Source organism: Poeciliopsis prolifica, unplaced genomic scaffold (genome assembly GCF_027474105.1).
Source record: "Poeciliopsis prolifica strain line A6 unplaced genomic scaffold, Auburn_PproV2 SCAFFOLD257, whole genome shotgun sequence".
Taxonomy (NCBI): Eukaryota; Metazoa; Chordata; class Actinopteri; order Cyprinodontiformes; family Poeciliidae; genus Poeciliopsis; species Poeciliopsis prolifica.
In genome coordinates this window covers 39411-63570 of record NW_026562632.1, presented here as the reverse complement: position 1 = coordinate 63570, position 24160 = coordinate 39411, and the positions used below count along the sequence as shown (strand labels likewise).

The 24160-nt window shown below is 39.0% G+C and overlaps 2 protein-coding genes, 1 non-coding gene and 2 pseudogenes across 3 annotated transcripts; 4 read left to right on the top strand and 1 right to left on the bottom strand.

The window, feature by feature from the left end:
- Positions 1-488: 488 nt before the first annotated feature.
- Positions 489-570, bottom strand: trnas-aga (transfer RNA serine (anticodon AGA)). Its single transcript has one exon. It is a non-coding gene; the product is annotated as a tRNA-Ser (tRNA).
- A 2956-nt stretch (positions 571-3526) lies between these two features.
- Positions 3527-12732, top strand: LOC129357536 (double-stranded RNA-specific editase B2-like; annotated as a pseudogene).
- Positions 12733-14034: 1302 nt separating this feature from the next.
- Positions 14035-16233, top strand: LOC129357527 (tripartite motif-containing protein 16-like; annotated as a pseudogene).
- A 1098-nt stretch (positions 16234-17331) lies between these two features.
- LOC129357530 (zinc finger protein OZF-like) lies at positions 17332-20421 on the top strand. Its single transcript, XM_055026692.1, has 2 exons — positions 17332-17604; positions 18481-20421. The coding sequence occupies exons 1-2, from the start codon at positions 17445-17447 to the stop codon at positions 19605-19607; spliced, it is 1287 nt and encodes a 428-aa protein (XP_054882667.1). The 5' UTR covers positions 17332-17444; the 3' UTR covers positions 19608-20421.
- Positions 20422-21065: 644 nt separating this feature from the next.
- On the top strand, positions 21066-23864 carry LOC129357529 (zinc finger protein 664-like). The gene is made up of 2 exons (XM_055026691.1): positions 21066-21366; positions 22013-23864. The coding sequence occupies exon 2, from the start codon at positions 22048-22050 to the stop codon at positions 23350-23352; it is 1305 nt and encodes a 434-aa protein (XP_054882666.1). The 5' UTR covers positions 21066-21366; positions 22013-22047; the 3' UTR covers positions 23353-23864.
- Positions 23865-24160: the final 296 nt, after the last annotated feature.

Below are 24160 nucleotides of genomic sequence, written 5' to 3'. Positions count from 1 at the left end.
GTGACCAAGGAGCAAAACATGGATGTAACAAGTCACTGCAGAAATAAAGGCAAACAGGAAGTAAACAGGAGATCTCCAGAGGTTTTGGATGTTCTCCCTCGATCTTCTATTGAGCAACTTCTGGTGCATTGAATTTAAACTAGGAATTCGCTGTGAGCAGGATTTGAACCTGCGCGGGGAAACCCCATTGTATTTCTAGTCCAACGCCTTAACCGCTCAGCCATCACAGCTCGATGTCTACATGACTGTTCAGGAAGCAACAAATATATCACTGAAAAATAATGGCGCACAATAGTAACCCTGTGTTTTTCTGCAACACGCACTGCTCAAACAAACTTCTTTCCATCTGGAGGAAGATATCAGATATGTTGTACCCTATAGCCTAAAGGAAAACAGGAAGTAAACCAGGAGATCTCCAGAGGTTTTGGACTTTGTCCCTCAATCGTCTGTAGAGCAACTTCAGGTGCATTGAATTTAAAGTAGGAATTCGCTGTGAGCAGGATTTGAACCTGCACGGGTAAACCCCATTGGATTTCTAGTCCAACGCCTTAACCGCTCAGCCATCACAGCTCGATGTCTACGTGACTGTTCAGGAAGCAACAAATATATCACTGAAAAATAATGGCGCACAATAGTAACCCTGTGTTTTTCTGCAACACGCACTGCTCAAACAAACTTCTTTCCATCTGGAGGAAGATATCAGATATGTTGTACCCTATAGCCTAAAGGTAAACAGGAAGTAAACCAGGAGATCTCCAGAGGTTTTGGACTTTATCCCTCAATCGTCTGTAGAGCAACTTCAGGTGCATTGAATTTAAAGTAGGAATTCGCTGTGAGCAGGATTTGAACCTGCGCGGGGAAATCCCATTGTATTTCTAGTCCAACGCCTTAACCTCTCGGCCATCACAGCTCCATGTCTAGAGGTGTAATCAAGAGGAAACAACTTCATTTGTGATTAATCTGTCTGAGTCATGTTGGTTGGTTGTTTGGATCAGTGGTTCATCTCAAAGTTGCTGAATAAATGGATAACAGAGAAAGTGACAGGAAAAGCAACCCTGCACACATTCACACCATATCAGATCAACCAATTGTCACACAAACTCTTTCCAGGAGTCAGAGAATCAATTCCTGCAACAAGCAGAAATGCCAAACTGTGTCAAAGTGGGCAGGAAACCAATCTAAACTGGACCAAATGGGGTCACTGGTTTAGTTATTTGTGAAGGAAGTTGAGTTTGCAGGGCTTGTCCTTCCAGCTCAGCTCCAAACACTGGTGGGAAGTAACTGTACAATTTTCATGTGTCCGTATTTTACTTCAGTAGATTTTTACTCCACTTCCTTTTACAGTAAGTATCTGGACTTTTTACTTCACTACATTTCTACAAAACTGTCGCGTTACTCGTTACATCCGAGGCTCGTTGCACTTTTTCATTTATTTAGTTAGTTAAAATGTTGAGTTCAGGGACTTCACGTGTTAACCTGTAAAATCAAAACAACGTGACTTACTAATTGTTTCCCATCGCTTCCTCCTCTCACTGCGCGCATGCGCATTGGTTTCCTCTGAGAGGCAGAAGTTGTCTGTCTCATCGTCAGAAATAAAATCTTAAGAAATCCGATGTCTACAGGTAAATTCAGCAGCGCTGCACATCTAACTTTTATCCCCACTTGGACGGGAAGTCATAAAACTAACTGAACAGGGATAAATATGTTCCATTTGTGATGAATAAACGCTTTCAGTCATGCGCTGAATTATTTTGTGGAGGTGTTGACTGACATGTCGCATGTATATAACAACGCTGTGACATAATGATGAGACGTTCATGAACGATCCGATTCTTCTGAACGGATCTTTACTAAGACTGACAGGACTGAAGCCTCACTGAGAGCCGTTCATTGTAATGCTCTTCACACACTGCAGTTGCTATTGTAACCAAAGAATAGAATTCACTTGGGTTCAGATAGCAATTTACTATCAACCAGTAAGATTTATTACAAAATTACTGGACTGAAACGCATTCAATCTCATCTTAACTCATTCTGAGTTTATCTCACAAATAAACAAAACAAACAACATTCACTCCAAACATGAGTGGAACACTCTCATGGTCCTTGGTAAAAGAAAATAAAAGAAGCTGGCCAGCAAAACAAAACAAACAAAATCATATAGAGCTCTATATGTGTGTGCTGCATACGCCAAAGATGGATGCCAGAGGTGGTCCTGACTGGGATGGCGACCCAGAATGAAGATGGCGGTCGGCGTCCGTAGACACAGGAACTTCGCGGCCTCCCTTTTTTCCTCCACAGGAACACGAACACCTTCCTAATGTTCCTCCCACCAATATCAGCCACAATAATGCTCTAGCAGAAAAACATGAGGCATAAAGGAGTCAAGCGATGTGCAGAAGCTGGGCAGAGACTGGCAGGTCTCAGTTCCGCAGCAGCTCTGAAACTTCGAAGCCCGGGAGTTGCCCTAGCAACTGCAGTCAGAATGCTGCCGTAAAGTACAGTACTTGTAAAGTACTTTGCTCTTAAAGGGGCAGTACCCACAAAGTAAAAGCATTACAAACAAAACAAATAACACAAACTACCCAAATATAGCTGGGTTACACTATCATTATTATATTTAATTAAAATATTCATAGATATATTTAATTGGCAAATAATTAAAACAAGACATTAAGAGCACACAGAGCATGCTCGTTGTTCTTTGGTTGTTTTCATGTCCTGGTGGCAGACAGGGTGAGAACAGTCACGTGTCCTTATGCTTGTTGTTCCTTGGTCAGTGCTCATAGTTGAGTGTTGTTTACCGTTAATGCATTGTTTCTATGTTTAATGGTACAGACAGTGGTGGTTTCTGACATGGGCAACCGCCCAGGGCGGTATCTGTATAGGGATGGCAGCAAATCTCTGCGGATTGTAGCACAGAGATGGAAAAAAAGCAGAACAAAGAGTTTGAAACTATAATGATATTGGTTAAAGTTATATTAGCTCTAAGTATTTAATATATTGGTGTTTTTATGGGAATGTGGATCTTTCAGCTCAATTTGAGATGTAATTTTGATCATATTTTGCATTTTATTGTGTCATGTAGCGCGGGGCGCTGGTCTTGGTCTTGACTACAGCATTGCTGCATTGCTGACCTAACGCCTCTTCCTTTTGCACTTCCTCTCCCACCTTCTTTCCATCACCTTTCTGTTGGATTTCTTTCAAAATAAATGCCAGGAGTGGCAAAAACAGTTAAGTTTATGCTATGTTAGGACAGGAGATGAGATATTTCCATCCATAAAATTATCATGCAGAGAATCTCAAATCAAAGTCTATATTTTTGCCTGTGTATTTGTACTTTTACTTAAGTACATTGTTTGAGTACTTTCTCCACTACTGCCTCCAAAATAAGAAAAAATAAGATTTAGGATGACGATACAGGAGAGAAATTTCTTCACAAATCTTGACTTAACAATGTTGATTGTGACAAAAAAAATCTATTTAATTTATACAAAGTTTTTAAAGTTAGATGTTCAGTATCTTCATGCTTAATGTAGCCACAGGTAAAGATACACAATAACCCTCAAAATAATGTATTTAGAATTAGTTTATTTAAAAAATGCCTCCAGTTCACTGGGAAAATAAAATTTACTTTAAAAGTGTCATGTTTTTGTCCTTCTGGCTCAGGGTGGAGCAATTTGGTATCAACCCTCAACAGACCCTCAAAACACGGTGAAGCTGCTGCAAATCCAGCTGAAGCTGCTGAAAAATCAGGTGAGTTTTTCCTTTTCCTCAGATGAAAAGTCACATTTTACACAGACACAGGTTGTAGAACTAAAAAGAAATTGCAGAAATACTTCACAATATATCGATACTCTGTATTTTTATTTCCCAACAGGGGAGAGCCGTTTAGAGGTGAAAGAGAATCGAGAAGTGACTGGGATGAGTGACTTTGTCAGCAGATATCAGCCATCAGCAGTTTGTGCTGCTTCCTCCAAACACGAGCAGAGAAATCTGCCGTTTCTGTGTGGAAAAGGTCGGTCGTGTTTCCAGAAGCCGTCATGGTGTAAAACATCAGCCCGGACTGAGTCTCAGAGGAACGCAGTGGTGCAGCTCGACCAGTTACTACCTGGTTCGCAGTATGAGGTTGAGTCTAAAAGCGGACCTCTGCACGGCCCGGTGTTCTCTGTGGGAGTGCAGGTTGACGGTTTCCACTTTGAGGGTCAGGGAGCCACGAAAAAGCAGGTGAAGATGAGGGCAGCTGAGCCGGCTCTGCAGTCCTTCATCCAGTTCCCCAACTTCTCTCAGACTCACAGCGTCATGGACAACTTTGATTTCACAGCAGATTCTTTCCTGGCAGAGTTTGAACCATCGCTGCTTGACAACTATGATTTTCTGCACAACAAGATGACAAAGACGGAAATGTTTCCCAATGTCAACAAGGACAATAAAACTCCTCATTTCACCCTGGACTTGGTTTCCTCAGCAAGTCCAAAAAGGCAGCTGAATCCGGTGGCGATTCTCAACAAGCTGCGACCGGGACTCACATACCTGTGTCAGGTGGAGCGAGTCCACGGTACGCCAGTGAGGAACTTCATCGTGGTGGTCCGACTGGAAGGGAAGGTATTCGAAGGTTGCGCTCACAGTAAAAGTCAGGCCAGGATTCAGGCGGCGGCTGCAGCCCTGCAGGCTCTTTTCAGCATGAACCTGGAACCAGAGCGGAAACTGAACACCCTGCATGGAGGCAGGACCAAATGTCAGCTACCTCAGGTAGTTTAAGTTTCTTTTGCTATTAAAACACAAAATCTTTGTTAGTAAATCTAATCTGTCACCAGGAAGGAGCCAGAATATGTTGATAGTTAAAACGTAAATTTAGGAATTTCAACCTATTTTTGCAAGAGAACAAAGTTAAAGGCAAAGAAAGCACACCAAGCCGAAGCAGTGCAGGAAGAAGTGAAAGTTGAATGTTAGAAATCTGCCTGCTTTTTCAATCAGTTATGCAGCATTTCTGTTGAAATATGGCAAACCAAGTTAAAACACAATAATGTTGCTTGTTATTTAACTACAGTAAATAAATTCTTTAAATGGCTCATAGGAATCTCAATCTGGTGTCAATAGCCAATTATGACAACTGATTGGTGAATTTACCATTTATCCTATTCAGTGCTGTGTTTCATTTTGCTCCAGATTAAAGATTAATTTAAATTGAAATGGCAACTTCTTTATTTCCTATTTGCAGTTATTTGGGTTTGGACTTTTTTGCTTAAAATATGGTTCGGGAAATTACAAAGATTTAATTCTTAAAAGCAATTAAAAGCAGTAAGGTTGCAGAAGAAACCTCAGGGTGATTTAAAAAGACATAAGCATTTTTCACACTTTGCAAACATCCATGAAGAATAAGAAACTTTGATAAAGCCCTGCTGCACTGCAAAAACACAAAATCTTACCAAGTATATCTCAGTACAGTTGAAATAAGACAAAACTAACTTACAATTACAGTAAATAGTTGTTAAATATTGATGAAAAACTACTAGTTCTACTGGAAGATTATAACATGGGGAAAATATCTTGTTATAAGTTAAATAATCTGCCAATGGAACTAGAAATGTTTCATCAATATCAAGGTTTTGCTGACTTTAAAAAATATTTAATATGTTGATGAAAAATTACATGTAAGTTAGTTTTATCTTATGTCAAGATGTTTGAACTAGAAATAGACAAAAATACTTGGTTCAGATTTGGTTTTTGTTGAGTAAATCTGTATATAAAAACATTATGGACACTTTTTACTGACCTTGAAGCAGAGAATCAGCTTCATGCTATGATGTGAGTTTGACCCTCTTCTCTTCAACGATCTCCGCTTTCCTAAACCGTCCCGTTAGATGAGTCTGAGGTGCATTGTTCGCCAGCCAGATGGATCGTGTTTTGCACAATTTTGGCCCTGAGGATGGTGGACGGTGTCATGTCTGCTCCTCTGCAGCATCGAAACAGCTTCATTATGAGCTGAAATGTCCCTGTTCTCATGTTGATTCCCAGAGGCTGAGGTAGAATGTGGCTCAAATGTGCAAAACAATGTCAAAAGTGTGAAATTGGCAACTGATTATTTGAAGAAGTGTGCGTAACACTGACATAAACATGAAAGAGTCAGTTTTCACGAAGTGCCATTTGGAAGGTAAAGCTCACTTTTAATGTAAAGTTGCATTGAAGGAAACGAAGGAAACAAATGAAACGTCATGACGACATTTGTTCATGTTTAACTGGTGTGATTCAGAAGTGGAAATAAAAACTGTTCTCAAGCAAGAGCAGCAAGACTTCAACATATCTTCACTCAAGTAAATTTAAAGAGTAGTTTTACAAGAATTTATTCAAGTAAGGGTGAAAAAATATTTGCCTAAAAAAGTCACTCAAAGATTGAATAATCGATCAAGTTATCAGTTTATTCAATCTTTGAGTGACTTTACAATAATTCATATGTCAAGTATCAAAAAATAACTAAATCAGGCAAAATATATTTTTTCCACAAAAACCTTATGAAACTTTGACAAACTGCAGGTGTGTCTGAGTCTGCTGACGTTTTTGGTTAAAACATGTTTGGTTTTCATTCAGTGAGCAGAAAATCCAGAAATTTTGCTCAAGTAAAATTATAATAAAATTACTCAAATAAAAGTAAAAGGTACTCCATGAAAAAAATACTGCTAAAAATAAGTCTTTTCATAAAAGTTACTCAGGTAAATGTAGTTGAGTAAATGTAACTAGTTACATGTTGCATAACATGTTTTTGCACACCACCAAATTTATTAATATTGCTCATTTCCAATGGCTCAAACTACACATAGTGCTTCACAAAATAAATGCAAACAAGGAAGATACATAACAGTGGCACAACCAAATATTCAACTTTTTTTTAAGCAATAAAACAACAGGAACAAACAAATAATCAACAGTAACATGTATAAAGCCAGTTCATAACAGTGAAAAATATCCTGTGTCTGTGCAGCTCTAATTCTGAAAAACAAAAATATATAGGAAGCTTATTACAGGCTGGAGGAGATAAAGCAATCTAGATTTAACGGTCTAAATGATAAAAACTTAAAAAAGCTGGAAGCTTTGTGCAGAGCGTCCTGAGTCTGTTCTTTCCGCTGCTTCGGTGTCCGTCAGGCAGCGTGAGGCATTAATGAACTTACTGCAGCGCATTAGGGACGGAGCAGCAGCAGACGCATGTGGAGCAGGGAGATGGTGTGAAGGGCAAATGATCTGAAGATAATTGTTTATCTGACAGAAAATATTGTTTTATTTACAATCAACACTGCAAAAACACAAATCTTACCAGGTATGTTTGGTTTAGTTTCTTCTGCAATAGCTTAGTAAACTCACTAACAGCTTTTCAAAGCTTCTCAGTTACATCTCTTATGTATTTGGTTATTAATAATTTGATTATAATAAATACATAGTTGACCTCAAGAAGACAAGAATATGTTTTTTGTGCATGATTCTCTGTCAGCTGTAACAAAATCTTCTTCTGCAGTTTTTTGCAGAATCAATCTACCGCCTAGTAAGAGAGAAATACTCCCAGCTCAGAGACGGCTGCTCCTCTTCCTCTCGTGGCCGTCACAAGGTGCTGGCCGGCATCGTAATGACCCGAGGTGAGTGAAAACAAACACTGGAATCTGAAATCTGATCCAGCTGAAGTGGAAGCTCTCACATTAAATTAACAGAATCATTTTTAAAAACATATCTTTAGCTTTTAGGTTCAGGTTGTCTTGGCTTCCATGTTTCTCTTTGGCTCTTAGTATTTGGATTTTTGTTCTTTCTCTTGCAATAGGCTGCTCTGTCCTCTAGGTGTCGCCAGTTGCTCTTTTTCACCTGATTTGATCAGTTTTGGTTTCTCTTTGCCTCTTTTGTTCTTTGTTTTCAATCGTGACTCACTTCAAATCTGCCAAGTTAAATTTTAATACAGATTAGGTATTTAAGTATTTAAAACAATTGCAATTGATACTATAAATCAACTGAAGACGAAATGCTTTCTATCTTCCCACCTAAATAGAGTCCTTTGTCATCATATTTTTGCTAATACAAATCTTTAAATGATGAGTATTTATATCGGCAGCTTCACAGAAAGAGACAGTCAGTCAGATTGGATGCAGAGCATCAGTGAACATCAGTTTTCAAGTTTTTCCACAGATCTTCTTTTGTACGCAGGCCTGCACTTTGACTGGCCCGTTATAAAAGTTTTGCACATCCCAGTCATGTGTTGTAGCATCTGAATTTAGCTCTGTCCATCTTCCCGTCACATTTAACACAATCTCAGTCCATCACCTGCATATTGACCCCATTTAATCTCATTTTCCTTTTATTCTCAGGATTTGACCTCAGATCAGCCCAGGTTGTGTCTCTGGCCACGGGAACAAAGTGTTTGGACTCAGACAGGCTGAATGAAGATGGTTGGACTCTGAGAGATTGCCACGCTGAGGTTCTCAGCAGACGGGCGCTGGTTCGGTTCTTCTACTCTCAGCTGGAGCTGCTGCTTTGGTAAAATCTGTTTTCTTCCTGTCAACGTTATCAAACATGGAGTTGGTCAAAGGTTTGGATTTGAGCATCAAAAAAGTTTATATGATTTAGGAAATCTGTATTAATTGAATTAATTTCAAATAATTTATTATTTGAATCAATTATTCATTCACAAATGAATAATTCATTCATTATTTGAATGAATTTCAAATAATACAAATCCTGTCTGTGTAGTTTGATTCACTATTTTTAGAAATTGTGTAGTATTCACAGACCAACATAATGCTCCACACAGGTCTAATCTTTCACCACTTAAATTTTGTTTTAGGTTGTAAAACATAAAAGAATAAAAACATCTTTTAGTGTTTTTGCCCCAAAGCGAGCAACCAGAGGGGCAGGACCAGTCGATATTCGTTCCGATAAAGACTCGACTCACCGTTTCCGACTGCGGGAGGGAATCCGATTCCACATGTACGTCAGCTTGTCGCCTTGTGGAGACGCTCGACTCAACTGCCCGTACGAAACCGCACCCACATGTGAGAAATCCCATAAAACCCATTCAGAAAAGGAATATTTGGAAAGAACATTTCAGCAGTTCAAAGTGCTTCACATGATAAAAACACAGAAATACAAAGTCATCTTGTTGGTGTCATTTATTATTATGGTCCAAAACAAATTTAAGCAGGTGGGTTTCTAGTCTCAGTGTTTCAGCAGTTTTCCTTTAAGTGAGGAGAACATAGAGGAAACGTTACATCAGCGGTGGACGAGACCATTTTGCTCTGAACTGGTTTTGTTCTCTGTTAGATCCCAGCAGGAGGTTTCTGCCACCCTCAGGATGAAGGTGAACGGTGGTGAGGGAACTCTGCCTCTCGTCTCAACCAGAACCAATCAGAAATGGACCAGAACGTCGCTGGGTCAGCATGTCTGCATGGCCAGCATGTCCTGCACAGACAAAATTGCAAAGTAATTATATTAATTGTGTATTTTAATATCCTTTTGCAGCTAAATGTCCAGTGAAATGAAATAAAAACTGTTTTGATAGATGGAGTGTGGCTGGCCTCCAGGGGGCGCTCCTTTCTCACCTGGTGGAGCCGATTTACCTGCACAGCCTGACGGTGGGCAGGCTGAGCCACACGGGTCACCTGGGCAGAGCCGTGACCCGCCGGCTGGCCCGGGTCAAGCACCTGCCGTCCCTCTACAGACGACAGCAGCTGCTCCTCGGCTGTAGGTTCACCTGAAACCAGCGGCCATTTTTACAACACCCGAACTCCTTAAACACGACAAGTTTCGACAATGGAACTGCAGCACCATCGTCACGCCACAAGACAGACACACACATAAATGTGAAACCAAGAATATGAAGCCAAAACTTTTGTGTTTCAGTGTGAATTTAATATGGAAGCCCATTTCTGCCATGAATTAAAAAAAAAAAAAGTCATAAGTTCGACTTTCAAAGAGACGGAAAGTCATAGAGTCATATTTACATTCATATTTATATATGAATGTATATATATGAATATATGAATGTAACTTGCATTCATATTGATGAGATAGAAAACATAATTATGAGATTTAACATTACATTTATAAAATAGAAAGATATAATTTCAACTTTTCTCATCCAAAACAATGTTTTCTTAGACCTAAGATCAAATTAAAGAGGGATCTTATGGAATGCAAAAAATAAAAATATATGCATCTCTTTTTAAAAAATCATCTCCAGTAACCCATCTTATGAGCCATATGTGTTTCACATAATGTGTGTGACTATTTCCTCTGATTTCTTACATTTTCAGCAGAACTGTGACGTAACATTTTTTCTTCTGTCTTGAAGATTTGGGCAGCAGAGAAGTTTGCCCGGCTGGAAAAGCAGGCAATGTTTGTGTGAACTGGAGTTTCGGTGAACGAACTCTGGAGGAGATCAGCAGCTCTACAGGAGGAGCAAGACTCGGGGAATGGGTCACGAATATGCAGGCGCTTCCTGTTCAGCTGCTGGCTGAGGCTGGAAAACAAGGTGAAAACAGAAACTACTGCAGGTTCACTGAAGGAACATTTATCTGATGTGCAAGATAAAGATTAGACTAAATAAAACAAATAGTGCTTTACTTGGTAATTATGAACTCTTCAGTCGGAGAATCACAAAAATGTATCAAGTTTCTGTTTTAGTTCTTTCTAAAATGTGAAGCATCCAGAGTTTCAAAGCATTTCCTTGTTCCTTATCGTTCAGATTGACAAATTAAAGGTGAGAGTAGAAAAGCTTTTCGTGACTACAAGACCTGACAGATTGCATTCTTTGCGATTCGTTGGATAGAGATCAGTTTGTTGATTACCAGAAAGTCCCACATTGTCAGTTAATGATAGCAGTAAATGTGCCAGAGGTAGAAGACAGAAAATAATGACATCATGAGTCACGTACAACACTGCCAGCAAGGCCGGAAGTGGGACTGATTGTAAATTTGGTCACAATGACAAAAATTGAGCTTTAGATTGTCACTAAAACAGTTTTAAATTTGATAACATTATCCAACCTTCAGAGTCAAAGTGCAGGGATGTGAAATTGGCTTTACAAAGAAACTTGTCTCGACTTGAAGAAGAAGTTAGATTCCTGACATCCTGTTACTGCTGGGAAAACAGCTGCTTTCTCTGGAAATTAAGAGGTGTGTTGCACAAGATCCCTCAACATTTTGAGCAACGCACAACAAGTCAAGAGCTGACTGCTGCCAGTCATTTATTATGACTAACAGACTAACATTCATTGTTCCAGTTATAATAAATGACTGGCAGCAGTCAGCTCTTCCAGTAAGCAAGAGCTGACTGCTACCAGTTCAAATTCCATGAAAGGATAAAGTTTGATCCACCACCATTATCTATGAAGTTCTTCTGAATTCTTGCTGTTAATCTCAGCAAAATTGTCTAAGCAGGTTCAAATACTTGTCTGTAAGACCTGCAGACAAGTACAGATAAGTACTTGTCTGATACAGAGAAGTTCATGATAAACCATCTATACTTTATTTCTTCAAAAAGATATAAACCATCTCTTCCATTTCAAGAGCCTCTCACCTATTTCAGTATGTTCTCACTGACCTGGGAGATGTTCGGCTCTCTGGCTGTTTTCCCCTTTTCGGTTTTAGGTTGATATGTTTGAGGGTCAGGATAACTTCTGAAGATTTTTGGTGACTTTGGAAACTAGCTTTTAGCAACCAGGGTTCAATGACCAAAAACAGTTTCAGAGCATCTTCTGGTCATTTGGTGGTGGGATGAGCAAGATGTACCTTGCTAGCCTACCTGGCTTTCTAGGCCTTTAGTGGTGGCTTTCATGGTCTAGGAAGCCATCATTAAATGAAAATGCAAAATATAATTTATCTTAAAAAACTTTCCTTACCTTTTGAGTTGCTCAGTTGAGCAGCAGAATCTGCCATCTTCAAACCCGAAGAAGTTCTAATGCTACCACTGTCAACAATCCAGGGCACGACTGACTCAATGTCTCTCTTCACATTTAGAAGGACAGTGAACTTCTCAGCTATTAAACAATATTAACAGACTTCACTAAGCTACTTTCTTCTTTTACAGCTAAAATTCCTGTTTTGAGTCCTGGAGCCACCACAGCGTCTTATCCCGCATCCAAGATGGCTGCTGGGCGCTACCAGAAGGCATTGCAGCAGTTTAGCAACGCTCTGCAGGACGCGGGTCTTGGTTTGTGGCCCAGGAAAACTCAGAAAGTTGGTTACATTAGTGTTAATGTGTAAACCATGCAGCAAAATCTCACTATGTAGAAACAATAAGGTTCTGAGAACCCAGACATGGACACCCAAACAAGTATTGTGTTATAATCTGCAAAGAGTTTGAAAATGGATTAAATCGAAGGAAAAAGCTTGGCTTGCCTTCAGTGGATGTTACTTTAGTGAAGGTTAAGTTTTCCAGCTTTGTTTCCAGATCTGTTGTCTTGTTGAAAATGATGAGTCATGATCTTATACAGATTCTCCTGTGTGAAAAGTCTTAGATAAATGTCCATCAATTCATTAAAAGTTATTTTGGATGAATCAGTGTGTACATTTTTATTTTGATCTTCAGAGTTCCTCAGTCTTGAACTGAATCTGAGCCCTGAGCTGTTTGCCTGTGTGCCACCAGGAGGGCAACACAGGACACATCCTGTGCAAACCTCTTCGCTGGCGGAGGAAGGTTGTTTCTGGAACTGCAAGACCTTTGGATATCAAAACTATGCAGGTGACTGTATTGCACTGATTGGTCAAAGGAATATATCTTGATCACGGTTTGCTCAGAATTCTGCAGAAGGAACCTCAGAACTGCAGGTTCTCTGAAGCTGCTGTTGAAACCATCAGCAGAACAGCTGATGGTTAAGAATCAACATTGAATGGGTCAATCAGCCAAAAGTTGACGTCTTTTGCATTGAAAAGTGTTTATTTTGTCAACGTGCCACTGAAATGTTTCAATGGAATCCAGTTTGAAAATACATGTTTATACTGGGTTGTGATTTTACTATATATCATTTTTACGTTATGGTTTTGGTGTGTGAAGAATTCACAGAATATTTATAGTGTAGTGAATCTTGTCTTGTGTGATGGTTATGTAAGCAGCAGCAGTGTGTGTGTCAGTAGAAAAATGAGGTAGAGGAAAACACAGAATCCATAACATCAGTCAATCAAGTCAGTTTGTTCAACACGGATTTATTTGTCAATTTCAATAAATCCCAAAATGTTATTTTAGTTCAGTGGAAGGCAGGAAACAGATCCGGCAGTCTCAGGTCTTTTTTTCAAACCTGGAGTTCAGCACCTCCAGCTTACCAAGGTCCACATGTCTTATCTTTCCACTTTGGTAAACAGCTACCTGCTCACTCAAAGAATCCTTATCCTTTAGGTAAGACTTAAACCTGTCAGGTATTGTACAACTCAACTCTGCAGTCACTTTAATGACATTATGGACGACAGTTTCAATTGCTGCACTGAGGTTCAACAATATCGTCACTGTGGTTCTTTCAGTCTGTATTTATGTGATTAAACACTTTGACACGGGCCGTCTCAGTACTGTGGTGAGCACAGAAACTGAACTGAAAGATGTAAAGCCATGGTTCTGTTATTGATATCATGCATAGTCATGAAATCATTAACAATGACTAATTTTTCTGGAGGAGAACGAATGGACAACCAAAACAGAGGTCAGAATGCAGCGTCAGTCATATCTTTTACTTTTACATATCACATCATATCACATTTTGATATGACTTGATATCAAATCATATCAAATGGGGTCACATCTCAAAGCATCATGGTTCACAAACGGGCAAAACTGTCAGTGGGTCTGGTAAAAACAAACATTATTGAAAAACATCTCTGTCTTTCGATGGACATGTCTCTCTTTAACACCTCCTCGCAGCAGCTCCAGTCTATCCACATTCTTTTTTTAGACTTGATGGTTGAAGGTGGGTGTTACCATGATGCAAATTAGTGTAAGGCTTGAGAGTCTACATTCCTCTGAAGGAATAAATACTCAGAGCACAATTTCAGGAAATGAAACTCACACAGTCACTGACTGAGAGCAGAAATGGAGCAGAATAAACTGGACCGAGAAACTTTCTCCTGTTCGATCTGTTTGGATCTACTGAAGGATCCGGTGACGATTCCCTGTGGACACAGCTACTGTATGAACTGTATTAAAAGACACTGGAATGTGGAGGATCTGAAGAGAATATACAGCTGCCCTCAGTGCCGGGAGAAATTCTCTCCAAGGCCTGCTCTGAAGAAAAGTTGTTTTTGCAACTGTAGTGGAGGACCTGAAGAACACTGGACTCCAAGCTGCTCCTGCTGACCACCGCTATGCTGGACCTAAAGATGTGGCCTGTGATTTCTGCATTGGAACAAAACTGAAAGCCACCAAGTCCTGTTTAGTCTGTCTGGCCTCTTACTGTGAGAAACACCTTCAGCCTCATTATAATTCTGACACATTTAAGCAACACCACCTGGTGGAGCCCACCAAGAATCTCAAGAAGAACATCTGCTCTAAACATGATCATGTAATGAAGATATTCTGCCGCACTGACCAGAAGTGCATCTGTAGCTTCTGTTTAATGGATGAGCATCAAGGGCACAACACAGTGTCAGCTTCAGTCGAATGGACTGAGAGGCAGAGAGAGCTGAAGAAGAGACGAGGAAGCATCAAGCAGCGATTGCAGGTCAGAGAGGAAGATGTGAAGCTGCTTCAGCAGGAGGTGGAGGACATCAATCACTCTGCTGATAAAGCAGTGGAGGAATGTGAGGAGATCTTCACTGAGCTGATCCGTCTCCTCCAGAAAAGAAGCTCTGATGTGAAGCAGCAGATCAGATTCCAGCAGGAAACTGAAGTGTGTCAAGTCAAAGATGTTCAGGAGAAGCTGCAGCAGGAGATCACTGAGCTGAAGAGGAAAAACGCTGAGCTGAAGGAGCTCTCAAAGATAGAGGATCACAACCAGTTTCTCTGCGGTTACAGCTCAATGCCAGTATTTAGTGAATCCACAAACTCATCCAGCATCAATATTAATCCTCTGAGATACTTTGAGGACATCTTAGCGTCTGTGTCAGAGCTCCAAGTTGAACTGCAGGACATCCTGAGAGACCCGTGGAGAGGAAGCTTACTGAGTCTCACTGAGGTGAATGTTTCACTGTCAGAACAAGAACCAAAAAGCAGAGCTGGATTTTTAAGACATTCGGACACTAAATAAATCCAAACACTGCAAATGTATGGCTGGCACTATCAAAAGAGGACAGAAAGGTGAAAAGGATGGGTGAGCCTCAGTTTCTTTCTCGTCACGCAGAAAGATTCACTCATTGGCGTCAGGTTCTGAGTAGAGAAAGTCTGACTGGATGTTGTTACTGGGAGGTGGAGAGGAAAGGGAGAATTTATGTAGCCGTCGCTTACAACAGTATCATCAGAGCAGGAAGAAGTAATAAAAGTTTATTTGGAGCTAATGACAAATCATGGGCATTAGAATGTCGTTCACACAATTTTAAATTTGGTCATAATGACATCTGGAAATCCATCTCCGGTCCAGTTTCCTCCAGAGTGGGAGTGTACCTGGATCACAGAGCAGGTATTCTGTCCTTCTACAGCGTCTCTGAATCCATGACTCTGATCCACAGAGTCCAGACCACATTCACTGAGCCGCTACATGCTGGGCTTTGGATTGGTTTTGCATGTCATGCAGAGCTCTGTGAACCCAAATAGACAGAATCCACAAAATTCTGAGTTTCAAGGAGAATTTTAATTCTCTAACATATTTTCTTAATTGTTTTTGGTTTGTGTTTAAACTAATCAGGCATCAATAGCCAGAGATGGTCAGGACTTGTGTGTCTTCAAACCTGATGTGTTGGTTTTATTGATTTTGTTATTTTTCCTACATGCATCTTTAAAACATCTGATTAACACAAGACTATTTGCTATATTTTACTCCTTGTTGCTTTTACTGGCAAAGACTGTGAAATCAGTAATAAAATGACAAATTATTCATCTGGTTGAAAAAGTGAAAAATGTTTTTGATTAAGATTTTGTTTTGCTACATTTTGTTGAGTCCTTACAGACATGAAACAACAGATATAGTCTCTTGGGAACTAAGGAGAAACTAAAGGGAAAAGGTGTCACACGTCTCCACAAGTTAGCTGTGTTAGTGATAGAATGCTGCCCTCTACAGGATGATTGTGGTCTTACATGGCATTGAATCTAGGGTTGTTTAATACTGGTTTATTATTAGTTATATGGAAGAGATGTGTGTTTTAATCACTGTAAATAAAAAATTGCAAATTGATTATTTCTGTGGTTGTGTTTTGTGTCTATGAATATGAAGTCTGATTTAAAAGTTTCTTATTTGGATTGAAAATAAAATCTTCATCAAGAACATCAAGTCAGTTTTGCAAGGAAATACAAAAAAATGTTCCAATATCAGCAATTGTGATGAAGCAGTTAGATGGATTTATGTCAAACATCAAAAATATATGGACAAAATCAAACATAAAACAAAGATATAAAGTGCAATAAAATAGCTGCAGAAGAGCTGATAGGCGCTTTTAAGAAACTTTGAAAGAAATTATCAATAGCTCTGGTTGACAAAGCTTCATTATGAAAATACAGTAACATGGCTTGCCATAACACAGCATAATGTTTTAAATTGTGAAATTAAGTATGTCCATTTTGAATTAACTGTCTATGTACCAAATTGTTGGCAAAAACATTTTTCAGAGGGAGAACATTTGCAGTCTTACATACAGAGTAAAGAAGATGTCTAAACACAAATTCAGAAATTATTTTTTACTCATTAGAAAGTGACATTATCATTTCTACCAAAATAAAACAATATAAATTAAAATAAGCCTTTCTGTACTTGTTCTAAGATATGTGATATGTGAATAGTTATTTTTAAGTATAAAAGTTTCAACAATCATTTCACACAAATGCATTCAGTTTGGTGCTGAATTTAGCCACATCAGTGCTTGAAAGATTACTTTTCAATTGTAACCGAACGATGCTCCTGTTATGCTGCAAGTAATTCACGATGTTCAAATAATACAAAAGATAATATTATTAATATTTTAATGTAGCTTTAAAGCTACATTAAAAAAACAAGCAACAGATATCCTTGAAAAATTAAAAGGTGGAATTAAACACTGACTCGTGTCCCCACAGGTATTATTAGAATGTAACACATATGAAACCAGCACTGAAACAGCTGAACATAATTTTTTGCAGAAACTATTCTTTGTTAATATGTGCTCCATTAATGAATGTTTTTTTGTTTGTATTTTGTTTGTTTTTCCCAGCGGTTACATTCTAGTCCAGCAGGGGCAGTAAATGGCCCAATCGGTTACTTTGTCTCACTTCCAGCAGGAGTAAAACAAAAGGCTTCAGCAGCAAATTGTGTGTAAAGGCTGGAAAACGGTTGTGCTGTTTCTCAGCTGAATATTTAATTAACCATGTGTTCAGTTCAGCATCTCAGAGAGTTTATCAGAGAGAGACTAACTGCTGCTGCGGAGGAAATCTTCACAGAGGTTGAAAAAACCATCGGCCGCTACGAGGAAGACATCAAACTGCTGGAAATCTGCTGGAAACCTCAGATAAAACTCACCAGAATCGGTAAGAAGTAACGGAAGTCGGTTAGTTCAGGCTCCGAATATCAAAGAGAAAGTAACAATGAAATAAAATCAAGCTCTTGGTTGTTGATTTTTCTCCCCCCTGTTACCATGGTAGCTGTTAGCAACGTCCAGATGCTAGCTTTAGCATATAGCAAAGCTTGTATCCAGTTCAGCAGCTTTTACTTTTACTCTTTGATTCATTTAGCTTTCAGCCTCTGCAAAGTGACATACAATGACATGATGATGTCTGTCAATGCTGGCTGAACCAGGTGGCCGTGGCCCAATGGCGAATCCCTCGCCGTGAACATAATATCTCTATGTCACAGATGCATCATCCGATTTGCACTAAAACTTGTTATGCATGACGTGTGAATCTCAAAAGAGCCCAAGAGCAATTTACACTTGTAGTCAAACTCATTATGGTAGGAGTTAAAAAGGTAGACTCATTTGATACTAAGCAAACATATTTTTGAAAACTCATAAAATGCACTTTTTTAATTTGATTCAGAAATGTCTGATTGAACCCAAGAACAACTATGTTGTAATAACTGATATAGCCTGTAACTGAATTACTGTTACATTGCAGTCTCATAGTACTGTGAAGACACTGGTGCAGTAATCAACACGTTTCTCTCTACCTTGCTGGGACATTAATCCTTTAATCCTGGAAATGTTCTACAGCTGATAGAAGGTCGATTTTATAACGGTCTTCACATGAGTGAAGGTACAGGCCTGAGTCCATCACTACACCCATTTAGGCAACGTTGTTAGATTTATTTGACTTCTCACAGTTGATAATCATCAGAAAAAAACAGATTGGTGCATGAGACGTTCATCAATGTAATTATATTAATGATGTCTTCATTTGCCCCCACAGACCTCCAAAATCCACATGTCTCCATTGAGGAGAAAACTTCTGCCATTCAACAGGTTTGTGTCCAGGGGATGAGGTCCAGTCATGACCAGGAGGAAGCAGAACTTCAGTGGCCTGAAGAGGAACAGATGGAACCAGAACCTCCACTGACTAAACAAGACGAACAGGACCCAGAGCCTCCACTGACAGAAGATCATTGGAAAATAGAACCTAAAGGGCCAAGAGAGGAGGAACCAGAACATCCACATAGTCGTGAAGAAAATGAGGAACCAGATTACTCACTGCTTAAACATGAACAGCAACTAGAATATTTTCCAACTGGACGGGACCAGAAGGACCTCTGTAGTATTCAGCCGGGAAAGCAACTTGTCCAGAAGCAGATTGTTGCTTTTATGGATACTTCTAATAATCAGGAAGGTGATTTGAGTAGACAACCAAAGACTGAAGATCACTTTCACATCTCTAATGAAATTGAGAGCAAAGATCAGGAAGGAAGCAGCATCACTGTCTCTGAGAGTCGACCTCATACTGATGCAAAGAAAAGGTCTTTCAAATGTGATGTTTGTGGGAAATGTTTTGAAAATCAGCATAATTTTGAAAACCATTCCAGAACCCACAATAGTGAAAGGCTTTTTTCATGTGAAACATGCAGAAAATGTTTCTCTCATCTTGGTAATTTAAATGTCCATAAGAGAATTCATACTGGTGAGAAACCCTTTTTATGCCAAGTATGTAAAAAAACATTTTCTCAAATTTGTAATTTAAACGTCCACATGAGAATTCATACAGGTGAGAAACCATTTTCATGCCATGTATGCAGAAAAAAATTCACTCAGATCAGTGGTTTGAAACGGCACAAGGACATTCACACCGGTGAGAAACCATTTTCATGCCAGTCATGCAGAAAGAAATTCACTCAGTTTAGTAGTTTAAAGGTCCACATGAGAATTCATACAGGTGAGAAACCATTTTCATGCCAAGTATGTGGAAAGAAATTCACTCAAATTAGTTCTTTGAATAAACATAAGTCAGTTCATACAGGTGAGAGGCCTTTTCCTTGTGAAACATGTGGGAAACGCTTCTCTCAAATTAGTTCTTTAAATGTTCACAAGAGAATTCATTCACGTTAAGGAGCCATTCATTTGCTAAATCTGGAAAAGTTTACCCTAAAATTCATCACATAAATATTCACAGTGAGGGCCTTTTTAATGTGAAATTGGTCTGTAACGACTCATCATATGATTTGAAGACCCTGGTCCAAACTGGGTCACCAGCAAGACAAGAAAAGAATAACAGTGTTGGAATAGCCTAGTCCCAGGATCTCCTTCCCTAGTCATTTTCTACTGTCCGGAAAGTTTTAGATGCTTCTCTGCTCCAACACAGATTAATTATATGATTGAATTTGTCTTCAGCATGCTGTCAACTAATGAGCCATTCGTCAGGTGTGTTGGAACAGGATGCTTCTAAAACCTGCAGGACAAAAGATTTTCAGGACTTCCCAGGTCTAGTCAAAGGAAAGACTTCAAACTTACTGAAATCCAGAGAGTTGTGCAGAAACAGATTTTTGTAAACATAAATGATCTAAAATGAAGATGGTTAGCAACTTTGGCTACTTAGCATTGAATCTCAGTTACCTTTTGTTGAATGTTTTTACATTTAGAGTTTATAATGTTACACTTAAGCATAAGGGTTTATTTTGAATTAAAATGTTCACTGACTTGAAATTTTATGCAGCTTCCATTGAGTGTTATGTTTTTAGAAAAATTTGTCTTAAGGCCTTTGGTGTTTAAATGACAGACAGCAGAGAGGCTCTGATTTATGGAAAATCAGTGTTTGGTTGCTTCAGATTATTCCCAGATCAGTTCAGAGGTCTGAACACAGTCATCACTGTCTCTATGGTTATAACTTCAACTGAACTGTATTTAATAAATGCCAACATTTGGTTCAAAATGTTGCAGTGACTGATTTATTTATTTATGATTTATTTGCTTCACTGTTAGTATTTTCAGCAGTCTGGACCATCCCTATATTTCCTCTGACAACATACAGCTTAACTGTGTCAATCATTCAGGAAATGCTGAAGGAAATCCAGAAATCATTGCTGACTCATAAAGTGATATCATTCATCCTTCCATTTTCTGTACACCCTTAACCCTAATGGGGTCGGGAGGTGCTGGTGCCTTTTTCTGGCGGACTGAGAATTTTGTTGGTGTCTTTGTTGTTATTGATTCACTTGTATTTTAGCTTTAATGTTTCCCCACATACTTCATCCAAAGTAGCAAATTGATGCAATGAAAATTATATCATTTTGTTAGATATTGCAGAGAAGCCTTTCCCTCTAGTCCAGCAGGGGGCAGTAATGAACCAATCGGCTACTTAGTCTCCCTCCCGGCAGCAAATTGTGTGTATTTGTATTTGTTTTATCCAGCACAAACGTGCTGCATTTTGTTTCCACATTAGAATGTAACACATATGAGGATTGAAGGAAAGTAAATGTTAAAGAAGCAAATATTCTTTAAGATAACGCCTGTTCCATTAATAGCAGCTGCTGTTCCAGTCCAGGGCTCCAGGGGGCGGAAGTTGACAAATCGGCTTGTTTCTCTCGTTGTGATCTCAACCTGAAGTAAAACAAAAGGCAGCAACTTGTAATGACTTAGCAGAAAGACGATTGTGTTGTTTCTCATCTGAGCTAATATTTCAGCAACCATGTGTTCAGTTCAGCATCTCAGAGAGTTTATCAGAGAGAGACTAACTGCTGCTGCGGAGGAAATCTTCACAGAGGTTGAAAAAAAAAAACATCATTAGCTACGAGGAAGAGCTCGATGCTCAGTGAATAATGATGAGGATTAACTGGAAACCAGTCATTAAAACTCAACCGAATCGGTTCTGGTAGGTCTGGATGAAGGTTCTGATGTGTTCACTGCAGACAGAGATCCGTTGGTGTCGATAGTTCAGTAGCCTCTGTTTTTAGCTGCTAGCTCTGATGCTACCAGGGTTGATAGCTTTGTAGCTCAGGCTAAAATGCTGCAGCACAAACAGAAATTTTGTTAGTCTCTGAAAAACCACATGGAGTTCAATTATATCCACTCATTAAACATATCAATGCTACCAATGGTCATAGGATTATTTTCAGACAAACATTTATTTATTATCAAAATTCAAACTCAGCATAAATTGTATCGACATGTATGTATAGTAAAATATGTGCAATGTGAGTCTTACCTCATTTGTTCATTGTGTATGTGTTTCAGAGAAAGTATGTGTAATATAGTGGTGTGTGACCAGCTGTACCTTCAAAATGTCTACTGGCCACTGCTTTAAAGAGAGGACAGTTATCTGGCTGCTACCTGACCGCAGTCACATGTGCAGCTTTTTGATTCACATCAATTTTTCTGTTGTGGACACGTGACAGTTGCTGGGAGGACAGTTCTTCATCAGGTTCCTGGAGGTTACTCACCTCCAGGAACAATCAGACTGATGCATGAAACAGTCATCAATTTAATTATATTAATGATATCTTCCATTATTCCCACAGACCTCCAAAAGCCACATATCTCCACTGAGGAGGAAATGTCTGCCATCCCCCAGGTACGTCACAACAGGAGGAGATCCAGTGATGACCAGGAGGAAGCAGAACCTAAACAGATTAAAGAGGAAGAGGTTGACCCAGAACAATTGGAGGTTAAACCATTAGTATTAGGAGATCCATGTAATAAAGAAAAAGAGGAGGAATCAGGTTTTCTACTTATTGAACAATGGGAAGATTCTGAATTGATTAAAAAAGAAGAGGATGATGCAGAATCTCAGCTGATAAATGAAGGAAATAAGGAACCAGATTTTTCAGTGGTTCAACATGAACAGCAGCCACCAGAACACGTACCAACTGGACCGGACCAGAAAGACCTTTGCGGAAATCAGGAGGGAGATCAGCTTGAACAGAAGCAGATTGTTACTTTGAGTGAAACTTCTACTCTGCAGGACGGTAGTTTGATTAGAGAACCAAAACTTGAGGAGCTTTCTTTTCAAATATCTCCTGTAATTGAGAGCAAAGATCAGGAAGGAAGCAGCTCTTCTGTATCAGAGAGTCAGTCTCATATTGACTCAAAGAAAAGGTCTTTCAAATGTGACATATGTGGAAGATGGTACAAACATCAGGCTAACTTAAAAAACCATTACAGAAGCCACACTGGTGAATGGCCTTTTTCATGTGAATCGTGTAGTAAAGGTTTCTCTAAAATTAGCGCTTTAAAACGGCACAAGAAAATTCATACCGGAGAGGAATCTTTTTTGTGTCAGTCATGTGGAAAAAGTTTCACTCGAATTGGTGATTTAAATGTCCACAAGAGAACACATACAGGTGAGAAGCCTTTTTCATGCCAGGCTTGTGGAAAATGTTTCTCCCGAATTGGTAATTTAAATGTCCACAAAAGAACTCATACAGGTGAGAAGCCTTTTTCTTGTCAAACATGCGGAAAAAGTTTCTCTCACATGTGTAGTTTAACCATTCATAAGAGAATTCATACAGGTGAGAAGCCTTTCTCTTGTGAAACTTGCGGACAGAGTTTCTTTCAAATTAGTAGCTTAATCACTCACGAGAGAAATCATACAGGTGAGAGACCGTTTTTATGTAAAGCATGTGGAAAAACTTTCTCTCGAATTGATCATTTAAACGTACACTTGAAAATTCACACAGGTGAGAGATCTTTTTCTTGCGACATATGTGGAAAATGTTTTAAAACAAGTTCAAATTTGAATGACCACAGAAGAATTCACACAGGTGAGAAACCTTATACATGTGAAACATGTGGAAAAAGCTTCATTAATGTTTGGAAATTGAATTTCCACATTAAACAAAAACACTTGACTGTCACATAGTTTAACTATAGTTTAACTTTTCCTGGTAGTATTTATCTTTGCAACGGAAATTGACTAAACCAGGTTGTAGGAAACCTCTCCCAGTCTGTAAAAAGCAGCAACTCAGACCTCAGAAACAAACACCTGTTCCATACTGTGGTTGACTGGTTCACCCCTGCTATTAAGAATATGAGCATATCTACAATATCAAATAATGCAGCTTAGGGACTTGAGTTTGCCATCAAGTTTGGAAATAAAATGTCATAACCGTGTAGATGCTTCTTAGATGTAGTTCAGCATGATAATGGAGGTCTTGTTTTAAACTCCTTAATTCAATTTTCTTTGTAAATTCTTTTAGAAAAAAAAAGTTGGTCCATCTGTCCAGTAGCTGAAGCTTGTTTGAAACTGGGTCAACAACAGGATAACAAAATAATTATTGGGTTGGAATGTCCTAGTCAAAGACCAAACTTGAGGCTTACAGAGATAATGATGTTCAGAGAGCTGTGCTGATTTCTGATCTAAAGCAGGACTCTAGTGAATTTCTCCATAGTAATGATGTTTTAGGTTTTATACCTTTTGTTCATATCTATAAACTGAACATCAATACATTTTATTTTATGTATGTTTTTTAAATGGGTCAAAGTTTCTGCTTTTAATTTGAATGTTTATAAGAGACTTGATTGATAGTTGACTTTCCAAGTTGAATGTATAGATGTGTCACAAAAAGTGCATAATCACAAACATATATGGCAACAAGCATTTTCCCGCCATGACCCTCAGACAGTCACACAAACAGATGTAATATGAACAGCTCACATTCCTCCTTTGC